The sequence below is a fragment of the Pelobates fuscus genome, chromosome 1 (assembly GCF_036172605.1).
Source record: "Pelobates fuscus isolate aPelFus1 chromosome 1, aPelFus1.pri, whole genome shotgun sequence".
In the NCBI taxonomy this organism is placed as follows: Eukaryota; Metazoa; Chordata; class Amphibia; order Anura; family Pelobatidae; genus Pelobates; species Pelobates fuscus.
Window position 1 is genome coordinate 130,647,972 of NC_086317.1, and position 25,231 is coordinate 130,673,202.

The 25,231-nt window shown below is 40.9% G+C and overlaps 1 protein-coding gene across 1 annotated transcript in view; it reads right to left on the bottom strand.

Moving 5' to 3' along the window:
• The window catches only part of SIKE1 (suppressor of IKBKE 1), a 223,812-nt gene that overhangs the window by 172,071 nt on the left and 26,510 nt on the right, over positions 1 to 25,231 (bottom strand). The window contains exons 5-6 of the mRNA XM_063450434.1: positions 19,241 to 19,354; positions 16,943 to 17,651 (exon numbers count right to left, since the gene is read on the bottom strand). Of these exons, the coding sequence (XP_063306504.1) occupies positions 17,550 to 17,651; positions 19,241 to 19,354 (216 nt within the window). The 3' untranslated portion in view covers positions 16,943 to 17,549. The remainder of the gene's footprint in view (positions 1 to 16,942; positions 17,652 to 19,240; positions 19,355 to 25,231) is intronic.

Below are 25,231 nucleotides of genomic sequence, written 5' to 3' on the forward strand. Positions count from 1 at the left end.
TAGCATAACTGGGAGCGAACCTGGTCCCCATAGCTGTCCCTCTACATTGCAGATAAAATTCACCTTCAAACCAAAACAAATTGTTATTTAAAATAAGTTGAATGGATTCAAGAATAAAATCTATTTGTTCCCTATGATATATTTCAGAAGTCTGCAGGAAATACTTAACTGCCTCACAGCCTTTGTCATGCTCAATGCATGTATAAAGACTAGCTACATCACATGTAACTAGTAAAAAATCATCCTTCCATTCAACATTCTTTAAAACTTGTAAAAGGCTCATAAAGTCTTTAAGAAAGGAGGGGCATGTTTTAACAATCGGTTGTAAAAACGTGTCTACATATTTGGATAGAGGTGGTAGCAGGGACCCTATCCCTGATACTATGGGCCTTCCGGGTGGGTTATGTATATCTTTGTGCAACTTGGGTAGGACATATATAACAGGTATTCTTGGGAATTCTGTATTCAGAAATTTGTATTCCCTAGAGGTCAGGATCCCTTCTACAAGACCTCTATCCAACATGTGTATATATTTTTTCTTAATCTCAATGGATGGGTCACCTTTTAATTTTCTGTAGGTTTCCTGATCATCTAATTGTCGTTTTATTTCTGCCAAGTATGTTTCTTTGTTTAAAACTACAACTCCTCCCCCCTTGTCAGCAGGTTTAATGACTATATTAATGTTTTTTTTAAATCTATCATAGCTTTCTTTTCTTTTATAGTCAAATTATTTTGGTATTTTTTGTTTTTAATTTTTATCTCTTTTATCTCTTTAATACATGCTTTTTCAAATACTTTCATTTCCTTTAATTTAAGGTGAACTGGATAAAATTTCGATTGAGGCTTTAGCTCAGTATGTTGAAACTCATTAGTTTCATCATCTTGATGTCTTATCTCATTAGTATCTTTTTCTTTAAAAAAAAAATTCAGACATAGTTTCCTTGTAAATCTATTCAAATCTGTGTACGCTTCAAATTTGTTAATTGGACAACTAGGGACAAACTTAAAGCCCTTCCTTAACACTTTAATATGATTTTCGTCTAAACATTTTTCTGCTAAATGAAAAATCTTTATTTGCGCCTCATTTTCCCCTCTGGTCTCCTCATTTATCTTATTTCTGTCTCTTCTCCTATTTCTCCCTCCTCGTATTCTCTGTACCTTCTTTTTTTGTGGAAAATGGTTTATCTGGCGTCTGTCTCTTTGGCCTCTCCCTAAAAAAAGGTCTGAATTTGCTTCCTCATTCCTCTCTAATGGCTCATACCTATTGTATGTTGTAATAGGTCTTCTTTGTGGTAATGGGGCCCTATATTGATCTCTTTCTTTCTCATTTCTTTTGTATCCTCTGTTATCAATTTTTTGGGGGGTCCTTTTCCTTTTTACTTCCACCCACTCATTAGTCCTGATTCTATCTGGATATTGTTTTTGCTCATTTCTGAGTGTATCTTCCCTATCCCTCTCTTGGATCGTTCTATTTTCATACTTTCTCTCAAACTTCTTGTTAGTTCTAGGTTTTTTCCTGACATTGTTGGTAGCATAATCATTTAGATCTCTCTGAAATTTCCGTTTTTTATTTGAAATTAGTGATGTTTCTAATTTTTCTAGTTTTAAACTGATTTGGTTAGTTAATGATACAAAATCTTCAGTCCCTATAAACGGTTCCAATTTATTTTGAATAATTTTTATTTTGGTATCTATTTCTTCCAGATTAATGTTTCTTTGATCAATAATGATTTGCATCATAGTTTTTGAAAAAGACTCTAAGGCTCCCTCCCAAATACCCATAAATCTCATATCGCCTTGATCAAATGTTGGGTATTTGGTGAACCTTAGTCCCCGAGGTGAAATCTCTTCTTTCAAATATTTTCCTATAGTGTACACCTCCCATTTAATTTTTAACTCACTAATGAGTAATTTCTCAAGTAGGTTACACTTTTCATCAAGATTATCACTTATATTAAATTCATCCTGTGATATATCAATTTGGCTTTCACATTTTTCATTCACCATATGGTACCAATTTGCTCTATTTTCAAATATAGCCATAGTATCCGACCACCACCACCTTTAAGTGGTTAACAAACAAATATAAAACAAGATTATTTACACCATAAAGTGCAAATCACACAAGGTGTCAGAGTGGTATCAGAGGTATAGGTGCAACTCCCCAGTGTTTTAAAACCACTTAAAAAACACTAATACAAAAATAGATTAAAACAGAGATAGAGGAGTGCAGAAAAAAAACGGAATAATATACTTATTCACATTCGGTCATCTTATTGGTTTCACCTACATAAGAGAGTGAAAACATAGCATAATACTGTTTGACAAAGCGATATACAATGGAGAGGTATGATTTACACTCACACTTTGCAGAGCCACGTATAGTAGGCTCTGACTATTCAGGTTCTTTAGAGAAAATCCCTTTCTTATTATCTTTACTCCTCTGCTCCTCCGGATCACTCCACTGGTACCAGGAACAACAGTAGATACAAATAATTCCAGAAGAGTGGGGATATTTTAGAAAAATGTAATGTTATACAAATCAAACAGGGATTTAAAAAAAGGATAGCAGCACTGACGCGTTTCGACTCTCTGAAGTCTTTTTCAAAGTGCATGTTGTATGAGTCCCACTTCTTTGTATATATACCATTCTGATCTTCAAATTTGGCGCTCAATTCTAACCACTTGGTCACAAACCCTGGCCAAAGTTAGCAATTTCATTGATTATATCATTGTCATTATACATTTTACTGCTCTAAAACACTCATATTTGTGTTCAGCGATGTTTCATGAATAAAACAGTACCCCGCATGTATAGGTTTTATTGGGTTTTGGAAAGTTACAGGGTCAAATATAAGGCTTGAGTATTTAACTTTTTAGACATTCACATTTGCCAGATTGGCTATGCAGCCTTTGAGACTGTATGGCAGCCCAGGAATGAGATTTACCCCCATCATGGCATACCATTTGCCAGAGTAGACAACCCAGGGTTTTCAAAAAGGGATATGTCCAGTATTTTTTAAGTAGCCACTTAGTCACAAACCCTGGCCAAAATTAGCATTCATGTTTGATTTTTTGCATTTTTCACAAAAATAAATGCCCTTTTACTGATAATATCATTGTCATTTTAAGTTTTACTGCTCTAAAACACTCATATTTGTGTTCAGCGATGTCTCACGAGGAAAACAGTAACCCCCCATGTACAGGTTTTATGGGGTTTTGGAAGGTTACAGACATAGGCGTGCGCAGCCTATTGCATAATGGTGTGCACACTAAAGCACAAACACACACACAGTGTATATATATATATATATATATATATACACACACACACACACACACTGCTGTGTGTGTGTGAGGGTGCTGTGTGTGGGTGCTGTGTGTGGGCACTGTGTGTGTGTAAGGGTGCTGTGTTTGTGAGGGTGGTGTGTGTGTGTGTGCTGTGTGTGTAAGGGTGCTGTGCTGTGTGTGTGAGTGTGTGCACTGTGTGTATGTGTGAGGGTGCTGTGTGTGTGTGTGAGAGGGTGCTGTTAGTGTGTGTGTGAGGGTGCTGTGTGTGTAAGGGTGCTGTTAGTGTGAGGGTGCTGTCAGTGTGTGTGTGCTGTGTGTGTATGTGTGAGGGTGCTGTGTGTGTAAGGGTGCTGTTAGTGTGAGGGTGCTGTTAGTGTGTGTGTGTGCTGTGTGTGTGTAAGGGTGCTGTGTGTGAGGGTGCTGTATGTGTGTAAGAGTGCTGTGTGTATGAGGGTGCTGTATGTGTGAGGGTGCTGTTTGTTTGTATTTGTTTGGAGGGACTGTGGGGGGGACCATTTAGGAAATAGCCCCCCGCCCTTCTTACTTTTTGTAGGGAAGGGGGGACCATGATGCTGCCATCCCTGGTGGTCCAGTGGGGAGTGAACTCTAGCATGCAAGGCTAGAGTTCACTCTTGCGAGATCTGAGCGTTGCCGTGGCTGTGTGTGTGTGTGTAAGGGTGTTGTGTGTGTAAGGGTGCTGTGTGTGTGAGGGTGCAGTTAGTGTGTGTGTGTAAGGGTGCTGTATGTGTGAGGGCGCTGTGTGTGTGTAAGGGTGCTGTGTGTCTGTGTGCTGCGTGTGTGTATGTGTAAGGGTGCTGTGTGTGTGTGCTGTGTGAGGGTGTTGTATGCATGAGAATGCTGTTAGTGTGTGTGTATGTTCTGTGTGTGTGTGTATGTGTAAGGGTGCAGTGTGTGGGGGGTGCTCTTAGTGTGTGTGTGATGTGTGCGCTGTTAGTGTGTGTGTGAGGGTGCTGTTAGTGTGAGTTTGCTGTTAATGTGTGTGTGTGGTGCGATGTGTTTATGTGTGAGGGTGCTGTTAGTGTGTGTATGTGTAAGGGTGCTGTGTGTGTGAGGGTGCTTTTAGTGTGTATGTGTAAGGGTGTTGTGTTTGTGAGGGTGCTGTGTGTGTGAGGGTGCTGTTTGTGTGTATTTGTTTGGAGCCACTGTGGGGTGCTGTGTGTGTGTGTCTGTGTGTGAGGGTGCGGTTAGTGTGCGTGTGCTGTTAGTGTGTGTACTGTGTGTGTGTGTAAGGGTGCTGTATGTGTGTGGGTGCTGTGTGGGTGAGGGTGCTGTGTGGGTGAGGGTGCTTAGTGTGTGTGGGTGCTGTGTGTTAATGTGCTGTTTGTGTGCATTTGTTTGGAGGGACTGTGGGGGGGACCATTTAGGAAATAGCCCCCCTCCCTTCTAACCTTTTGTAGGGAGGGGGGACCGTGCTGCTGCCATCCCTGGTGGTCCAGTGGTGAGTTAACTCTAGCCGCGGCAACGCTCCGACCTCGCAAGAGAAACCCGGCGGAGCTGCTGGCTAGAGCTCCCCGGGTCCTCTCCTGCCTCCCTCCCTGCTGTGTGTGTTTAAGGGTGCTGTGTATGTGTGTGTTTGTGAGGGTAGTGTGTGTAAGGGTGCTGTGTGTGTGAGGGTGGTGTATGTGCTGTGTGTGTGGGGGGGGAGGTGCTGTTAGTATGTGTGTGTAAGGGTGCTGTGTGTGTGCTGTTAGTGTGTGTGTGTGCTGTGTGAGGGTGCTGTGTGTGTGCGCTGTGTGTGCGCGTTGTGTGTGCATATGTGTAAGGGTGCAGCTGCCATCCATGGTTGTCCAGTGGTGAGTGAACTCTAGATTGCGGGGCTAGAGTTCACTCTTGCAAGATCTGAGCAATACCATGGCAACGCTCCGACCTCGCGAGAGGAACCCAGAAGAGCTGCTGCCTCCCTGCCTGTGGGCCAGTGAGGAAGATCTTAGATCTCCCTCACCGGCCCATGGAGGCACATAACGCGGGACGGACGGAGGGATTAGGGTGTGCACACCCGGCACAACCCATGCGCACACCTATGGTTACAAGTAGACAAATATAGGGCTTTCCAATTTCAATTTGCCAGATAGGTTTGCTGAGCCTATGTTGCCTTTGAGACCATATGGCAGCAAAGGAATGAGAAATACCCCCATCATGGCATACCATTCACAAAAGTAGACAACCCAGGGTATTCAGAATTGGGTCACTTATTCAGAAACACCAGCCAAAGTTAGTCAGTTTTCATAGTTTTTTGTGTGGCATTTTTCACACAAAAACTGCACTTTCACTGATATCATCATCATCATCATCATTACAAGTTTAAGTGTTTTAAAACACTCATATTTGCATTCAGCGAAGCCTCGTGAGTACAACAGTACCCCACATGTACAGGTTTTATGGTATTATGGAAAGTTACAGGGTTAAAGGGACTCTCCAGTGCCAGGAAAACATATCCGTTTTCCTGGCACTGCAGAATCCTGCAGTGCCCCTCTCCCTAACACCCCCCATCCCATATTAATTATGTAAATATAGTAGATAAATATACACATTGAATATATATCCTGATGAAAGTCCTCAAGTAGGACTGAAACGTTGATTGATTTTTTTAACAAGACTGATTAAAAGTTATATTTTATGGAATCCGTGAGTCCAGCCTTCTATTACAATCATATATATATATATATATAAAACCAGGGGGCTGCACACACCTGAACATGCATAAATGGGGTGCTGCTGGGAGCCAATTTATGCAATACATAAGATCCAGCGCACTCACTTGCCCACAGCATCTTCAAAGTTGACAGATTGTATTCGTTTTTTTTTCAAACACCTAATCTAGGCAAAAATAATGGGGGTTTAGTTACATTATATGATCATACATTGCATAAGCCTGCCACAACGTCAATGTACCCCATCTTTGGCAGGTCCTACTCTAACAGCCTAGTGTCTGCTCTTATGAGATTAACCCACTTACTTGATTCCATCTGGGGCTCTCTGCATTACAAGGGTCAATAGGGCGCTGGGATGAGACACCTGTGACAGGGAGGGGTGCAAATATATATAAATGAAACCGGGGGGCTGTTCTCACCTGAACATGCATACATTGGGTGCCAATTTATACACTATGCAAGATCCAGTGCACTCACTTATCCACTAAAAAGCAACTTCAATGTTGACAGATTGTATTATTAGATTGTAGAACACCTAATCTAGGCAGAAATAATGGGGGTTTAGATACATATGAAGGCGTAGCCTGTAACTGTGGGAGGAATTATCCAGCTACAAAAATTCGGGCCCCCTCCATGACAGGACCAACACCGCTGGGTTCATTCATTCACTTCTGACTTCCGGTTCCGGTCCACTCACCAGGACTCCGCTCCACTCACCAAGACTCCGCTCACCAGGACTTCGCTCCCACGCTCATCAGGACAAGTTCTCCCTGCTATAGTACACGATACCCGGCCGAATACATATACCCGGGTGCCTTACCTTACTCCGGCTAGGCCTCTCCTTGATCCACCAGCGAGGCTTCCAGGTCTCCCTCTCCGATGCCGCCTCTCCACCACCTGCACCGCCATGTCCGTTATCCCACCAACAGAATTGAACCGCCGAACTCTCACCCACTAACGACTTCCGGGTTACAGCTCTCTGGGTCCCATTCGTATAAATGAACCGTGAGTTTTCCCGAAAGGGTTCCCATTCACACGGCATTCATGCCAAACACTCAGCATTTACTCATACGAATTTGTTCATTCGGGACCATTCATACCACGCATGTGTACACACCTTTTTCGTGATACGTTTTGTACGCTGTTCGGCAAGCCGGTCGTTCGACAGTTTCATACGAACAAGTCACTCTAGGCAACAAATCACAATGCCCACGATTGCTCACCTACGACCCCTAGCGGCCAAAGTACATTATGTCAGGGTTTAAAAATACTACTCTTTATGAACTCTTATAGGGATAGGCAACCTTCGGCACTCCAGATGTTGTGGACTACATCCCCCAGAATGCACTTACACCCATAATGATAGCAAAGTATCATGGGAGGTGTAGTCCAAAACATCTGGAGTGCCGAAGGTTGCCTATGCATGAACTATTGTATTTACCTGTATTCTCTTGTTTAAATAAAGCGTATTTTATTCATATTATGATTTCTGTTGTCAGGTTACTGTTAATATTGGTAATACGTTAGAATAATGTATAAACATCTGACATATAAAGTAGTTAAATCCTGGTTAGCCATTAGAATACTATTTTATCCATTTGATCTGTTATGTTATACAGTATAAAGTTTACGTCTTATGTTCTTGGAAAATTACCTAAACTCTCCAATTACCTGTCCCCCATGCGAGGTATTTATCAAAAAACGTATAACTCCTCGCTGTCTCATTCGACTGCCTTCAGTTCACCAAAATACCCATTAGAGACGTATGTCTTTCCCAATCTTACGGTATGTATAATCGTGTTTTCTTTAGCAAATCATTATTATTTTCATATGAATACCCATTGTGTCACCTATCCAATAAAATTCTCTACATACGGCACTTTATCCATAGCCACATCTGTTCCAACGCACTGTTACTACTTGTTGCTACAATGGCTATTCACTGGCCACACTCCTATGAAATGGCAGGCTCCTACACCCCTTCAGAAAGGAGATAGCGTGATCCGTAGGCATGGGTAGGGTGATATTTCTACAAAAATTCAAGGTGATATTTCTACAAAACCCTGCATACACAGCAGGTTCTCCACAATGGTATCCAGTGTATGTTACACTTGCTAACTTTATCAAGTGTGAGAACCAGCTAGTAGTCTATCTTTAGACTAGTAATTGCTCTGTTCCAATAGCCATCATTTGAGCTCTGCATACGGAGGTGGATCTCCACAGATAGATCCATCACACTGTGCACTAGCTCACTGCATGAAGTGGCAGGGATACAGTAGAAATTACTTAAGTTAGTTGCTATTTAAAGATCCACTCTCCCTACTTGGAGCCTTGGATTTACCCTGCGGCTGTGAAACAGTTTGAGATACTCATACAGCTACTTTTTACGCAGGCTTCCTTCAGACTCCATAAGCATTACTACCTTTTGATCTGGTATACGCCCACAAAGTATATCGTCCTTCCCACCCCATTATTTTACCTTTAGTGGTGATGGTGCATTAAGTTTTATTTTCATTTTCAGGGATCATCAAGTCTATGATACCCACAATAAAAGTTATTTTTTAAGATTGGTAATTAAGGCAGAACAACATCTGCAGAACTACCCCTTAGCGCTCCCAAGGCTACCCATGCCTACGGATCACGCTATCTCCTTTCTGAAGGGGTGTAGGAGCCTGCCATTTCTATAGTCTATGTACATACACAAGGGTTATCCCCTATCAGTTCTGCAGACACACTCCTGTTCCCACTAGTTGGGAACTTCAGCACTTCGGTGCTTCCTTTTTCCTACACCCCTTCCCCTAATTTTTTGCAAATTCCCAAGTATACTGAAAACCATTTTAGCACACTCAGGCTTATTCTTTGCAATAATGTCTGATTTTCTCCATGTATTTACTTTAACACGCATGAGAGTTACCACATGTTCCTTCACGTTCTTGTGCATACTCTATTATATACTTTACTGAATTATTAGAGGATAACTGTAGTTTTATACCCAGATAACCACTACTAACAATTCCCTAAGAATCACTGTCATCGTTCCACAGGTGAGTTTCACTCACAATACGGTGTTAAAAAAATTAGGCCCAACTCCAACATTCCACATTTGCCATTTTTAGGTCCTCAAGTATTCATCCTTGTCTGTAAAGAATCTTAACTATTTCATAAAACTAGGTACGTCTCCACTTTTACATCCTACTCCTATCCCCCCATAGGCTCGGATTGGTCAACTGGCTTTTTGTTACTAGCATTCGTCCCTAGCTTACTGTAATTATTCTACTCCCGTGAGGCCAACACCCATCCTCATTGGCAGTATACGCCTCTCGGTCTAACGCATAGTTAGAGCCTCACATTAACCACCGTTGGTTATTAGTCAGGGCCACACCAAGTCACCCTGAATTATATTGTGTCTTGTTACAGTCACCGAGAAGCCAACATTCCCACCTCATCATTTAGTGGTTGTTTTGAAAGCCAGAGACCCCAGACTCAACCGAAAACTTACCATACCTGGATTTGTCCTTGCCTTTGGCCTTTATCGTGACGTAATTTGCTCCACTTCCCCTCACCGTAGGGAAGAGTTTGTACATGCATAAGTTGGTGGACCTAGGACACAAGCACAGTGGTTTCTCGTTTTATGACTATCATAAATCTTTTTCAGCAAAAGCAGCGGCATCTCTCACCCAATTTAATACCTACACTGACTCGAGTAGGCTTGATACAGAATTGTTCTGTCGCCATTTTGCCAATCAAAAACCACCATCCTGTGCCTTATGTGCTTCCGTCTCACACTCCACCAACTTGTGCCCAGTGGATCCAAGCCTCCCTACCACTAATCATGCTTCCTTTGGTTCTTCCACTGCAGAACACAGAGGCCTTAAAGACAAATTGGGTAGACCCATAGTATATTTAGGGAAAACTCAAATCTGCAACAATGTAAATTCTGGCAGTTGCGGATTTAGCTCGTGCAGATTGTTGCACGTCTGCTCAATTTGTTTCAGGGCACACAAAAAAACTATGTGTCCTAATCGTCTGTACCCAAAACAATGACTAACCGAAGTCTGCATTGACAACCTGGCATAATACCTCCAGGCACACCCTTCTCATCACTTAGTCGACTTCCTGGTTAATGGGCTCACCGACAGTTTTCACACTGGCCTTGTCTCACTCCCCACTGGTATTTACGTATGTCCTAACTTACAGTCTGCCCTCCTTGACCCCGTCAGCACAGAGGTGCTGCTCATGAAAGAATTGAACAATGGGTTCATAATAGGCCCGTTCTCAAGACCCCCCTTTTCCAGCTGGCGTAACCAACCCCATAGGTATAAAGCCAAAGAAAAAGGAAAAAAGCCAAAAGCAATTCACCTCAGGAGTGGAGAGTTTAGTGAATGGATTGGACACCTACCCTATGAATGGGTGATTAGGTCTTATCTTAACGGTAACGCATATGTTACATCCAATTCAGATACATGTATGCATGAAAAACACAGAAGAGAAAATAATAGTGTAAATCCATATAGCTGTTTTCATCGGGAAATAGTCTTAAGAATTGTCCACTCACATGTATAGGAGCCATATGTAGGATAGGCTCAAATCTCTTTTGTTTATGTGCCGTCTGGTGGCACTTCCCCCTTTGAATAGGTATCGCTTTCTTCCTCAATGTAGGGAGACAAAAGGTGACACAGTAGAAAGCAATCTGGTGTAGTATGTACGGAAATATGTTTGAGAGTGTATACCTTTAAAGGATTGCACACCTTGTCCAGAGCCTAAGTACCTGGCTCTGGGTTAAAATAGCTTAGGTGTCTGTAAAGAGGACACCTCCCTTCTTGGAGCAGATTCAGAGGTTCAGGAACAGACTTGGTAAAACACAAATTTATTTGGTAAATAAAAACAAATTCCAAATTTTAGATTTACACTATTATTTTCTCTTCTGTGTTTTTCATGCATACATGTACCTGAATTGGATGTAACATATGCGTTACCGTTAAGATAAGACCAAATCACCCATTCATAGGGTAGGTGTCCAATCCATTCACTAAACGCTCCACTCCTGAGGTGAATTGCTTTTGGCTTTTTTCTTTGGCTTTGTAAGTTCAAGGTGGATGAGAGGGACTCCCACCAGAGTGTTGTAGCATCTCTTTACTCATAACAACTCATTAGTTAAGCGCCTCTATCACACAGTTCTTTGTCGCAATCCCATAGGTATAGCCACTGAGAAATTCAACAATAAAAAGAGGCTAATTTATGATTTATCGGCTCCACATTCTTTGTCTACTCCTAGCATCAACACATTAATTCCCTCAGAGGAATTCTCTCTGCAATATGCCACAGTGGATGATGCTATTCATGCCATAGTAAGGGAGCCTGGTTAGGAAAAACCGACGTTTCCAACGCATTCAAGCTCCTACCCATACATCCATCCCTGTGGCATGTGCATGGTATACGTTGGAAGCACAAATACTATTTTGCAACACGTTGTATGGCAAAAATTAGTCCTAAATTATTTGACATATATGCTGACACGTTATGTTGGCTACTCCTCATCACTGCCGAATGTCCATCAGTCATACATTATCTAGATGACTTTCTTACTATAGAATCTCCTCAATCCACTCCCGTCAGTATTTTCAGAACAATTGCTCTATTCTCAGCTATAGGTGTTCCACTATCTCCAGAAAAAATTGTAGGCCCCACAACTAACCTAACTTTCGAGGGACACAATATTTTTACAAGCCAGTTTATCTATGGAGAAGGTACGGCACATCGGAAAGTCAGTGGAAGGTTTTCTGGCTAAGGACACTTGTATCAGAGCGGACCTACAATCCTTACTGGGCACGATGAACTTCTCCATGAGCATTATTCCACAGGGCCGTGCCTTTATTTCCAGATTGCTGTGCCTTCTTCCTCTTCTCAATACCGACAAAAGTACTGTGGTTATAGATACACACGCCAAGGCTGACCTATGTGTGTGGCTTAGATTTCTTTCACAATGGAAAAGGAAAGCGACATTCCTTCCACCCATCTCTGAATCTTCCCCAGTCATATAGACACAGATATTACACCATTAACAGCCACATTAACCCCTCAAAAGCCCCCCTTCCAAGCAGGCAAATCTACAAGCAGCCTCCCCTGAACTTTACTTTAAAAGTTCTTTATATTTTGCAACACCATAAGTAGCCCACACACACACACACACACACACACACACAATGTCCCCAACAACATACAAAACCAAATGTAGACTACCCACATACAAGCAGCCTCCACACACCTTCTTCCAGTTCTGTCCCACTTATCATCCACCCACCCACAGTCACATTCCACATCCAATTATATGCCAAACTAGTCTCATTCATGCATCCATGTACTCCAAATCCACATATCCCAAACTAGTTGTATTAACCAATCAAATCACATTCAAACATACAAAATTAAGTCCAGCACTCACACTCACATTTCTCCTGGGCGCCAGCAATGTCTATAGTGCACATAGCCTTAATACACAAAATAAAAACCAGAGCTTAAAATTTACTCGTGCAGAATTCCAAATCCCTATACATATTTAAATAGATTTAGCTTAGCATTTGACAAAGCGCTGAGGGGCAGGGTGAAACGCATTATGCAAAGGAGGATGTTCCTGTTCTGAAGGAAGTGGCTACAGCGGTCTGAGCAGTTCGTACTGGAGACTTTTAGCTGAACAAACACTGGATCGTGTAATTACATGGCTTTATCTTCCCTGGTTTTATGAACTTTTATCTGTTTTAATATGAGGTCTAAATAAATAAATTACCTAAGAAAGAATGGTTCGCATTTCCAGTTCAGTACAATTAATTTGCTTCATCGCACACAAGGTGCTGATCCTTCCAACGCTTTTAAAGTGAGAGTGGCACTTTAAAAGGAACACAAACATGTATTCCTAACTCTATAGTGTTAAGACACTATCTAGAACCCCTTGCCCTTCTTTGCCCCCCTAACTATAGTAACATCTTACCTTTATCCCAGTCTGCTAGTACTGGCTCTGAAACCGATCTGTCTCCTTGGCTGACATCAAAAGTGATGATCTCAGCCAATCACAATACTTTCTCATAGGAAAGCATTGGATTGGCCGAGATTGTCAATTCTGATGATCACAGCTAGAGGCTCATTAATAAACTGCAATCTTTAAGTTTGGATTCCAATATTGTTGAATGGGTGAGGCAGTGGCTGAGTGACAGGCAACAGAGGGTTGTAGTCAATGGAGTATATTTGAAGCTTGGGCTTGTCACCAGTGGGGTACATCAGGGATCTGTACTTGGACCCATTCTCTTTAATATTTTTATTAGTGATATTGCAGAAGGTCTTGATGGTAAGGTGTGTATTTTTGCTGATGATACTAAGATATGTAACAGGGTTGATGTTCCAGGAGGGATAAGCCAAATGGCAAATGATTTAGGTAAACTAGAAAAATGGTCAGAGTTGTGGCAACTGACATTTAATGTGGATAAGTGCAAGATAATGCATCTTGGACGTAAAAACCCAAGGGCAGAGTACAGAATATTTTATAGAGTCCTAACCTCAACATCTGAGGAAAGGGATTTAGGGGTGATTATTTCTGATGACATAAAGGTAGGCAGACAATGTAATAGAGCAGCAGTAAATGCTAGCAGAATTCTTGGTTGTATAGGGAGAGGTATTAGCAGTAGAAAGAGGGAAGTGCTCATGCCATTGTACAGAACACTGGTGAGACCTCACTTGGAGTATTGTACGCAGTACAGGAGACCGTATCTTCAGAAGGATATTGATACCTTAGAGAGAGTTCAGAGAAGGGCTACTAAACTGGTTCATGGATTGCAGGATAAAACTTACCAGGAAAGGTTAAAGGATCTTAACATGTATAGCTTGGAGGAAAGACGAGACGGGGGGGGGGGGGGGGGGGTATGATAGAAGGGAATCAACACAGTAAAGGAGGAGACTATATTTAAAAGAAGAAAAACTACCACAACAAGAGGACATAGTCTTAAATTAGAGGGACAAAGGTTTAAAAATAATATCAGGAAGTATTACTTTACTGAGAGGGTAGTGGATGCATGGAATAGCCTTCCAGCTGAAGTGGTAGAGGTTAACACAGTAAAGGAGTTTAAGCATGCATGGGATAGGCATAAGGCTATCCTAACTATAAGATAAGGCCAGGGACTAATGAAAGTATTTAGAAAATTGGGCAGACTAGATGGGCCGAATGGTTCTTATCTGCCGTCACATTCTATGTTTCTGTTTCTAGAGGCTGGCCGGGAATTGAGCCAAATGCTGCCCTTTCCAATCAGCATCTCCTCAAATAACTGAAGGTTTTTTAGTATCACTTCAATAGCCATTAAATTGTAAGCTCACGTGCCATGCCAAAGCAACACCTCTTAGGAGAGTCCTACACAGAAAATCCACCTGGCTGCTTTTAGCTAAAAAAGAGTTCCCTAATAAGACATACAGGGGTATTCTAAATTCAAATATTCCTCCCGGTCTCATTAGAAATTTTGCCTTTTAGCTGAGAGCAGCAAGGTGAGTTTTTAGTATAGGACTCAGTTAAGATGTTTTGCTTTGATGTGGCACGTGAACTTATAATTTAATGGCAATTGGAGTGATACTAATAATCCAACCACATTCACCAAACATTTTGCATGTGTATTGAAGAAACTGGCCTCTGCCAATGTGCATGTATAGCTACCAAAGGAACTGGGTCACTTGTATGATGGGATTTGAATTTTCCAGCGTATAGGGCTATACTATTTGCTCAAACTCAGACAAATGCTGCACAACTGATAGGGTGGTTTTTCAAAGTACAGATAGAGAATAGCCCAAAACATACTTCAAAAGCAAACAAAATGTATTTCATGGCAAAGCAGTGGAATATTCAAACAACCACCGACTAAAGGAACTCACCAAAACAACTAGCTTAATGAAACAGTTTTGGTGTATGATTATGCCTCCTCAGTCTTACTGCTCAATTCATTGCAATTTAGGAGCTAAATCCCATTGTTTATGCAGCCTCAGCCACACCTCCCCAGGCAAGTGTGACTTGCACAGCCTCCAGGAAAAAAGTGATAATTTATTTGCCAAGATAGGTGATTTTAGGTAGCGAAATGTAAAACTGTATTTTTGTTTGTGTGTCCGCTATTCCTTTAACTGTGTTTTGTAAATATTTTTTTATTTACAGCAGCAACACTGCCTAGAAATGCATGTTCTGGGTGTGCCCCCCCAGTGTCCATTTTTTCTGTTGTGATAAGAAATTCTGAATTAAACACACTGTGCAATATGGGGAGTTAAAAAAAAATTTATGCTCTTTCAAGAAGATTTATAATGCGTCGGTTGATTGTGTAGCTAAGGCTGCATAAACTAAGTGATTTCACCCCTAAACGACAGAGAACTGAGCATTGAGGGGCATGATCTCACCTCATAAAACCACGGTTGCTTTGGTGCTTAAAGTGTCTCTTTTAGACAGTTGCAGTAAAGTCCTGGCAAAGCATCCATAGGAAATACAGACTTAGTAATGTTTTTTTTTGTTATTGTTATTTTGTTCCATTACATTAAGTCCCATAAATCGGAGTGGAATTCTGTATAATAAAAAAATTCAGAAATTCTTAACACTTCATACAACATTTTTGTTAAAACCCTTGAATTAATGCTGACACACTGCACTTCAATTACATCTTGATTGCTTCATTCCATACCCTCTGTATTAATAATAATAATAATAATAATAATAATAATAATAATAATAAAAAAAAAAAGCCATTATGAACATTACAGGTAATGGATACTCTCATAAGCTAAATAAACCATTTAAAGAGAAACATACATATACAAATATACATATATATTTATACATACATACAAAAGAAAAATGCCCTAGTTTGAAGCGAATATTCTCTCAATCCCAACACACCTTACACAGTATTAGACCATTTCCCCACTGGGAAATTCACATTTTACACAGTATTAGACCATTTCCCCACTGGGAAATTCTCATCTTTCAATGAACGTAAGCTTGTTATGAACTAATCACAATGGAAGAGACTGGGAATACACAGATTGACTTTCAACATCTCCAAAAAAAGAAGTGCAATGCAGCTCCAGGGTATTTTCTAGTCACAATTAATTATGAGTGTTTCTATGGTTTCCACTGTTAGATTTAATGAAAAATGGGTACGCTATGGATCTCTCGTGTCCAATTATAGCATTTCCATTAGAAAATAAAAACTATGGAGCTTTTCCCAAAGATATTAACAAAGGGTAGGCTTCTCCAGTTTGCGTAAACAACTATATTCAATTGCTGGATTACAGATGGCATCAAAATCTAAAGGATTTACAAGATATTGATAGGTCTTCAGATTTAATTTGTGAACAATGAATAGCTTGAAACCCAATACGGTCTCCCAGCTCCATCTAAAAAGGTTACAGGGGTACTCTAAGGACCATAAATACAATCTTTTGTAAAATGTTGAGTGGCTGTACATGTATGCATAAAATCAAAATAAATTAATGAAATTTGACCTGCTGTATGTGTACCATATAGCAATTTATTTTTATTTTTACCCCCTAATGTAAGTACCCACATGCCTAACATAGGGGTGCACAAAACAAGAATAAAAGAGTTCTGTAACATTTCAACCATTCTGATACTGGCCAAGTGTTTTCCAGATCTTTTAATTCTGCTCAACTTGTCATAGTGGAAACCAAACACATACCCCAAAAAGGAGGCGAGTACTCAGTCAAGAGATACCTTAATAGTATTGGAAGACTCAACACCAGCATGTGACTTTGGTGGTCATGTGATAAGATGGACACATTTTCTTCAATTGTCCATATGGACACACATCTTGTAATTTAGAGTTATTCGCTAAAGTGAGAATTCAAAGTGAATTTTAAGTTTAAGGTCAAAAAAGCTTAATTGGAAATGTTTTCTAAGTCAGCTATGCTTTATATTTAGCTGATCTGGCCCTTAATTTGAAATTCACCTTGATTTCTCCCTTTAGTGACTAACCCTGTATATATTAGCTGTATTGGGTCTCTGCAGAGTGATTTGACAAAGACTGTTTGATTGGTCGAAACTTTGCCAATTTGTATGCTGCTGCCTTAATAAATGGAGATCTCATACCTGTAGTACTAGACCATCATTTATTTTATCTTAGTGGATTGCAGACAACCTCTGTTAAAGCTTAACTAGCAGGATTTGCATTTCAGCTCATTTATAAATAAAAGGGTTAAGAAAACAAAACATCTGAACAGTTCAATGTTACAATTTACTTTATTTATATACATCTATATATTTAAATAAAGAATTATTAATGTTTTCTGACTGTATGGTCTATAAGCAATGGATTCCAAGTCCTTTTACAAACAAAATAGTTTCTCTTGAAATCTTCATCATCTTGTGGTGGTGCACCTATAAAACAGATGCACCCCACAGATGCAAAACACACCTCATTTCAACTCACAGCTCTGTTCCAACATTTAAAAACAGTGAAGTAATCAGAGGTTATGTGATGTTTTGCAGGGAATTGCCGGGACTCCAGTGAATATTTCAAATGTAGCTTGAGCTTTTTCTTGGCATAGAACATATATTTATTGGATTTTCTCTGATTCATTCCACTCAGATTCCTTTTTTGCTGAACGTAGAGACTCTTTGCTCACAGAGAGAATTTCCCGAAGTGCCTTATTTTCAACCTGTGAAAATCAGAAGTAAACAAATCAAAAACATACCTACCTACCATAAGGTAGTGAACAATGCTTTTTTTTTTTTTTTTTAAACCCCTTAAGGACACATGACATGTCATGATTCCCTTTTATTCCAGAAGTTTGGTCCTTAAGTGGTTAAAAGGGCCACTAAAGGCACCCAGATCACTTTATCTCAATGAGATAAAAGAGCTTTTTAGCCTCCAATGCTCCTCTATGAGAAACATTGGATTGGATTGTTTGATGCGTTGGAGACAGGATGAGCAACTGCAGGGACTTGATCTCAGCGCTGGAAAAATGTTGAGTAATACTCCTATCTTTATTCATAAACCGTAAAAAAAATTAAAAATAGGGATATGTTTGGCACTCTACCTTTCAATAGACAAAATATGTATATACATACCAGGGTGCAAAACCAGCGAAGAAATATATAGTGAGGATAACAAGGTGCACTCCGGGATTTGAAAAAGTGTTCAGTTTAATGGGTCCATGTGACGAAGTGCCCTTCGCCACTTGTGCCTGGAGAGGACTAATAGCCAGCCTCCTGCCATGTGACTATGGTCTCTGGGAGACTTTGCCAGTTAAAAAGACTATTTGGGCTTATTGGCTTTTAAAAGACTGCTTCTGCCCTTTGATTCCATTGGAGCATGTGTCTCTTCCCCTCCCCCTCCCCCTCTAATACCTATACCATTGTTCTCCAGCAGGGCGTTGTCCCAGGGACACTGCCAAACCAGTTGAAACTAGCTGTTTTGTCCCAAATAGGACTTTTACCTAACTTTTGAACTACTGGAGGGAATTGTATGATTTTTGGGTATGTTTATAATTAAAGTGTGCAGAGTTCGAATATGTGATTTTTATGTTTGTGGCATGTATATTTTGGAAGTTATTAATATGTTGCATAAAGTGTATTTTTCCTGCCTGTGAAATTACATTAACCCATTGTGTTCAGTAATTAAATCACAGGCAGAGGGGAGGGATTGCTATAGGCTTTCATTCTCCCAAGTATAGCTGCTTATTAACGTATTCTTTTAGTCAAATAATTAAAATCTTCCTGTCTGGGAGGTTAAATTCTTGCTATAATCTGGCACAGGGTTTTATATTATTCTCGTCAATATCATCTGTTGTACATATGCCTATTTATTGCCAACACTCCAGGGTTTATATTTAATAAATAATATCTATTGTATTTCTACAAATAACTATTATCCAATCTTTATTAAATCTTCTCCCAATTATCAATTGAATTAGAGATACATTTGGTTAACCTGTACTTGCCTTTTTCCCCTCCACCACCTCCAATTTTTATTTAGATTTAGGGGACCCCGAATCAAAATAAAGAGAACACTACAGCGTTAATAATACAGGTTTGTATATCTGACACTATAGTGTTCCTTTAATAAAGTATGCATCTCTGATAGAATTTGTGCTACCTTGTCTGTGTAAGGTAGGCAGAGCAATGTGAAAAGGCAATTATACACAAATCAAATGGTATATTATTCTTCTACATGTATAAATGTTCTCATATTAAGTTTAAACTGAATGTATTGTGATGGATACCAGTCAATGTGTAAGATATTTACCTCAAGTTGGGCAAGTCTTTCTTGAATATTATACACATGGTCTTCATCCACTTGAACAGCCTTTTTCATCACTTCCCCCATTGTACAGATCCTATTAATCTGACCCTCTATTTCCTGCAGAAAAAAAATATTCCATTCAAGTACATTACAAACCTCCCTATAGCCCCCCCCCCCCCAGTCAAATTCTAATGTTCTATAATATGGATAACCCTTGCCCATCACCTTAAAGAATCACTAAAGCATTGGAATAGTAATGCATTTAGGTAACTGGCCAGTGCTGCCAGTGTTAAAAATAAATGAAAAAAATGTAGTTAAGGGGGAGCGGAGCTAGCGGAGCAACACAGAGGTCGCCATCTACAACTGCTCCGATAGACTAGCGCAAAAACAAGCGAAAATAATCGCGCAGACAGACCATCAGCAAAAAAGAGTTACAGGAACTAATCCCCGACACCCGGCGGCACCCGCAGATGCCTTTCTTTCAGACATCGGGCACGAAACGCCGCACCAAAGGATCTGGGGCCTACCGCACACGCGACCAGTACCAGACCAGGGAGCGGTCGTCGTGGCTCGGGGCAAGCTTCCAATACACAGAGGAAGATTTCTACACTTCAGAAGAAATGGGATGGAGATCCCTCAAACAGACCTCGAACGCCCCCAAACCGCACCGGTACATAGGCAGCATGCTTCAATCCCCCCCTCCTGCACGGACCCGAGCCGCTGAGGCGGTCTCGCCTGAGAGGTCAGAAACAGATATATATTTTAGCCAGTACCGAGGGTACCCTGTACCACCTATTCACGATGTTGTAATGTATTAGTTATATTTAAACAGTGAATTTATTAACATAATTGAATTTAAAAAACAAAAACAAAAACATTTGTCTCTCTATTACGATATTTGTGTCATGTTCAAATTTTCCTAAAGCTTTGATGGTAACAGGCGCCACACATAGCATGGCTGCGGCAGGTACTGACACCGCACACACACAAACCACTACTGAATCACAACCGGCAACTAAGCAGGACATACAGAACATGCTGGCCGGACTCCAACAGAACCTACAACTGATGTGGCAAGCTGACCTGAAGGGGCTAGCAGCGGAGGTACAAGCGGTGTCGGCCCGCACCCAAGCCGCAGAAAAGGAGGTGAGAGACCTACGCCAAGATCTCACCTCCCTTAAAAACACGGTCACTCAGATGCAAACGGCGCAAGCTACCACCAGCAGACAAATTTCCATACTAGACGACAGGGGCAGGAGAAAAAACATTAAGATCAGGGGAATAGCAGAAGCGGTGCCACTGGACGAATTGCCTCACTTTATAAGGCGCTTAGTGGCCTCACTCCTCCCCAACAAGCAGGCGAAATACTTCACATTTGACGGTGTATACAGCACCGCCAAACCCCAGCAAGCACCAAAGGCAGCCCCACGCGACATCATCTTGAGATACCAATCCTTGACGGATAAAATTGCCCTAATGACAGCAGTCAAAGGAAAATCACCATATGACTTTGAAACGCACCAACTTACCTTTTTCCAGGACTTGAGCAAAGATACTCTCTTGTGGCGCAAGAGCTTGCAACCCCTCACTGCCACCCTGCAAACAACAGGCATCACGTACAATTGGGCAACCTCAAGAATACTGTGGGTGACCAAGAATGACCAACACTACAAGATCTCCACTCTGAAAGAAGGCCCAGCCTTACTGACCACGCTGGGAATACCCACTGACGCCACAGTGCCAACCACTGCCCACCCGGGGCCTACACCCTGACACCCATACGAACTATACTACTAGCTTAACAGTAATGTCATTACCATTGTTTATTTTGTTTGGCTTCATTTGTTTACGGCCACGCTAAGTTACCCACGACCTCAAGGAACCTAGTCCCAACCATTCCGGTGGGCATTAGTTACACAGTCACATAGCAATAGGAAAATTACTTATAGACCAAAATACGGACGTCCGCCGCCCCCCCCCATATGCCTGAGGTTAAAAGTCCACACCCTGTACCAGGGTCCCAACACTGCTTAAGTGTCCCATCGGGATAACACTAGACATACCCGCCTCACTCACCACAGGTACAGCAAGAAACCTCACTAGAACTACACAGCCCTTGTTTAAAAAAAAAAAAATAAAAAAAAAAAAAATAATTTGGTGCAAAGCTGAACATGGCCCAACAAATACAACAACTAAACTGTGATTGTACCAAATGCATACGCTGTTGTGGCGTCTTTGACCATGTATGTATTACTGCAAAAGCACCAAAAATAAAGATTTACAAAAAAAAAAAAGTTTAGTTAACTCACCTTTGTTCCCTCACCGGTAGCCCCACTCAAGTTCTGACTCTTTGGTTAGATCATGGAGATCGATTATCTCTGTTAATCCAATGCTTTCATATTGTTTTACAGAAGTGCCTCTAGTGGCTGTCATACTCACACCAACTAGAGGCAATAAATAATTTAACTGCCAGGTTAAATGTGGTGGTGGTGAGGGGTGGCAAGGAAATCAGAACACTACATTGAGATGAAGTGGTCTGGGTGCCTATAGCGTCCCTTTAATAAATTTGAGGCCAGTATAATTACTAAGGAAAAATATATTTAAAAAAAAAAAAAAAAAAAATGAATAAAAATCAGATATAACTTTATAAGAATGAATTTTCTTGTGTGAAAATAAAATAATGTAATTTAAATAAACAATTAAAGGAATACTATAGGCATAAAAAACCCACACTTTAGTTTAATGCAGCAGTTCAATTCTCAATTCCTCTGACATTAAAGGACCACTCTAGTGCCAGGAAAACACTCGTTTTCCTGGCACTAGAGTGCCCTGAGGGTGCCCCCACCCTCAGGGTCCCACTCCCGCCAGGCTCTGGGGGGAGGAAGGGGTTAAACTTACCTCTTTCTCCAGCGCCGGGCGGGGAGCTTTCCTCCTCCTCTCCTCCTTCCTTGCGACGTCATCGGCTGAATGCGCATGCGCGGCAGGAGCCGCGCTCGCATTCAGCCGGTCGCATAGGAAATCATTTACAATGCTTTCCTATGGACGCTTGCGTGCTCTCACTGTGATTTTCACAGTGAGAAGCACGCAAGCGCCTCTAGCGGCTGTCAGTGAGACAGCCACTAGAGGATTTGGAGGCTGGATTAACCCTCAGTATAAACATAGCAGTTTCTCTGAAACTGCTATGTTTATAAAAAAAAAAAGGGTTAATCCTAGAGGGACCTGGCACCCAGACCACCTCATTAAGCTGAAGTGGTCTGGGTGCCTAGAGTGGTCCTTTAAGGAATTACATCACTTTTGTTTTCTGTTTATGCAACCCCAGCCACACCTTGCCTGGCTTTAAGGGGGAAAAAAAAAGAGAGTAAATTTTAAAATCAGATGTTAACTTGTTTTAGAAGGTTTTATCTCTTGCTCTGTAAACTGAACTTTAATCACACAGGAGGCTCTTGTAGGGTCTAAAAGGCTTTTAATTGAGTAGGAGATAAATGAAGTTTAAACATTAGATCTATGTGTTTAGGAAGGTTGTGTAAGTCACATGCAGGGAGGTGTGACTAGGGCTGTATAAACAAAGCGATTTAACTCCTAAATGGCAGAGAATTGAATAGTAAGACTGCAATGGCATGATCTATTGCAGCTTCATTAAGTTGCTGTTTGGTGACTATAGTTTCCTTTTAAATAACAAAGTAAAAATCTACTTTTCATCCATGCACACGTGGCTAGCTTTCTTGATGGACTGGTACTCCACCTCTGGCTTTCTTTAAAAGAATACTCCAAGCACCGTAACCACTACAACAAGCTGTTGTGGCTAATGTGCTATGTGGACTACAAACCTTATTTTAGCTTTTTATGTGGTAATCCTTCACTTGTTACATGCAGTAAAGACCTCTATTGCCTCCCTTTTTCCTATCACATTTATTCTTTACTCTAACTTCAGTGTACTACTTTAGATATTTAAGCTGTGGAGTTACCAGCAGATTAAAAAGAGAGGAGGAGCCTTACTTCATCAGGATAGTATTTTTAGACAAAGGCAGAACACAAATATTCATCTATGCTTTTCAGGGTAAAGTTTACAATTCCAGATCTCTCCTTATATTTCCAGATACCTGTATTTACACAGAATGCAAACAAACTGATAAGAACAACCATTTCCAAAATTGCACTTATGCTTCTTTCTAGCATACTACATTGGTAACAAGCCTTTTATATTGTGTCTTTTAAACCACCAAAACAAAAGAATGTATGTGTTAACCTGGATTTTGTAATCTTGATCAAATGTACCCAGACCCCTAATCTTAATAGTCACAGTGTGGTGGAATCTCGGTAAAAATAAATTTAGTAGGCAGAGATTACCACGTGGCATGTGTACGTGCATATACTGGTGTATCGGTCGGTTGCACGTGGTAAAGATAGGATCAGTAGTGTACGGAGCATGTGCGAGAATACCGGATATAGTATTCCCCTCCTCCATTGTGCTGGACAAGCCATGCGGTCAAACAGGAAGTTAGTTCTTGTTCGTTTTGATTGGTTAAGAGAATGTGCGGGTGGAGCTTATTATGGGAGGAGTTATGTGCCTATATAAGGAGCCTACACTATTGTCCGGGGCTCAGAACTTGTTGTATTTTGGTGCCATTAGTCCCTCTGAGTCCCGATCGGTGAACCGAATAAAGCATCTCTTCCTTCCTGAAGAAACCTGTGTCCATCTCTCTGTGCTTGGCTTCCGTCAGTTTCTCCGGTATCAACAGTTCATGTAAAAAAACATTGCTGTTTTGAGAATAGAAGACAGACAAAATATGTGCTTCCTCAAGAACAACCCAGTAAAACATGGGCATGTGACCAATGCAGCTCTTAGGAAAGCATTGAATTCAACTCTTTCCTATGAGAAGCATTTGGATGCTAGCACTTTAATCTCCAATTCTCCTCTATGACGAACACTGGAGCGGTTGTCGCAGAGAACTCAAGATGATGTTGCAGAAGGAGGTGAAGAGGGAATCTCGGTGCTGGTATAAAGTAAGTGATAACCTTTTTTTCAGACGGTCACTAAAGTTAAAATTAATCTAATCGGTTTCTACATAGCTCCCTGTGTTATTCTTTTTTCTTTAGTACTCTAGTTTTTATTAAATACATATATAAAAGTAGGGACTGCTACTATTTCTTATGTAGAGCAGTCAGGTTAACAAAACTCAACAATGGGTAGAGCTTAAAGCAAGGTTTTGTTTTAGTTGCCAGATTTAGCCAAAATCCACCAGGGAGATCAATTCCACAGAAGGGAAACTACAGACAGCATGGCAGAGGAGAATAAAATGGCTGCACCCAGACATTGAGATCCAGTAAAAGGAAGAAAAGATAATATAAATAAAGGCAAGTGGCAAGGAGGGGAGTACAAACATTAAAGAGACACTATAGTCACAAGAATAACTACAGCTTAGTGCATTTGTTCTGGAGAGTAGCATCATTACCTCAGGCTTTTTGCTGTAAACACGGTCTTTTCAGAGAAAATGCAGTGTTTACATTACAGCCTAGTGATAACTTCACTGGCCACTCCTTAGATGGCTGTTAGAGATCCTTCCTGGGGCAGTGCTGCTAAGTGTGACTGACATTCAGTGTCTTAACAATCTGCATGTTAACACTGAACTTTCCTCATTGACTCAATGCATCTCTATGATGAGATGCTGATTGGTCATGGCTGTGTTTAGCTTGTGCTGGCTCTGACCCCGATTTGCCTCCTTGACAGTCTCAGCCAATCCAATGAGAAAGTTTTGTGATTGGCTTTTGACCAACACTTCTGATGATGTGAGCCAAGCATGCAGATCAGGGGCAGAGCCAACAGCAACAGACTGCAATAAAGGTAAGATTTTGCTATATTTAGGGTGGAAGGGGAGGTCTAAATGTTGGGTTTAACACTATAGGAATACAGGTTTGTGTTCCTGACCCTATAGTGTTCCTTTAAGATACAAAGGGCATTAGGAAGGGAAAACCAAAAAAACAACAACCAAGTCT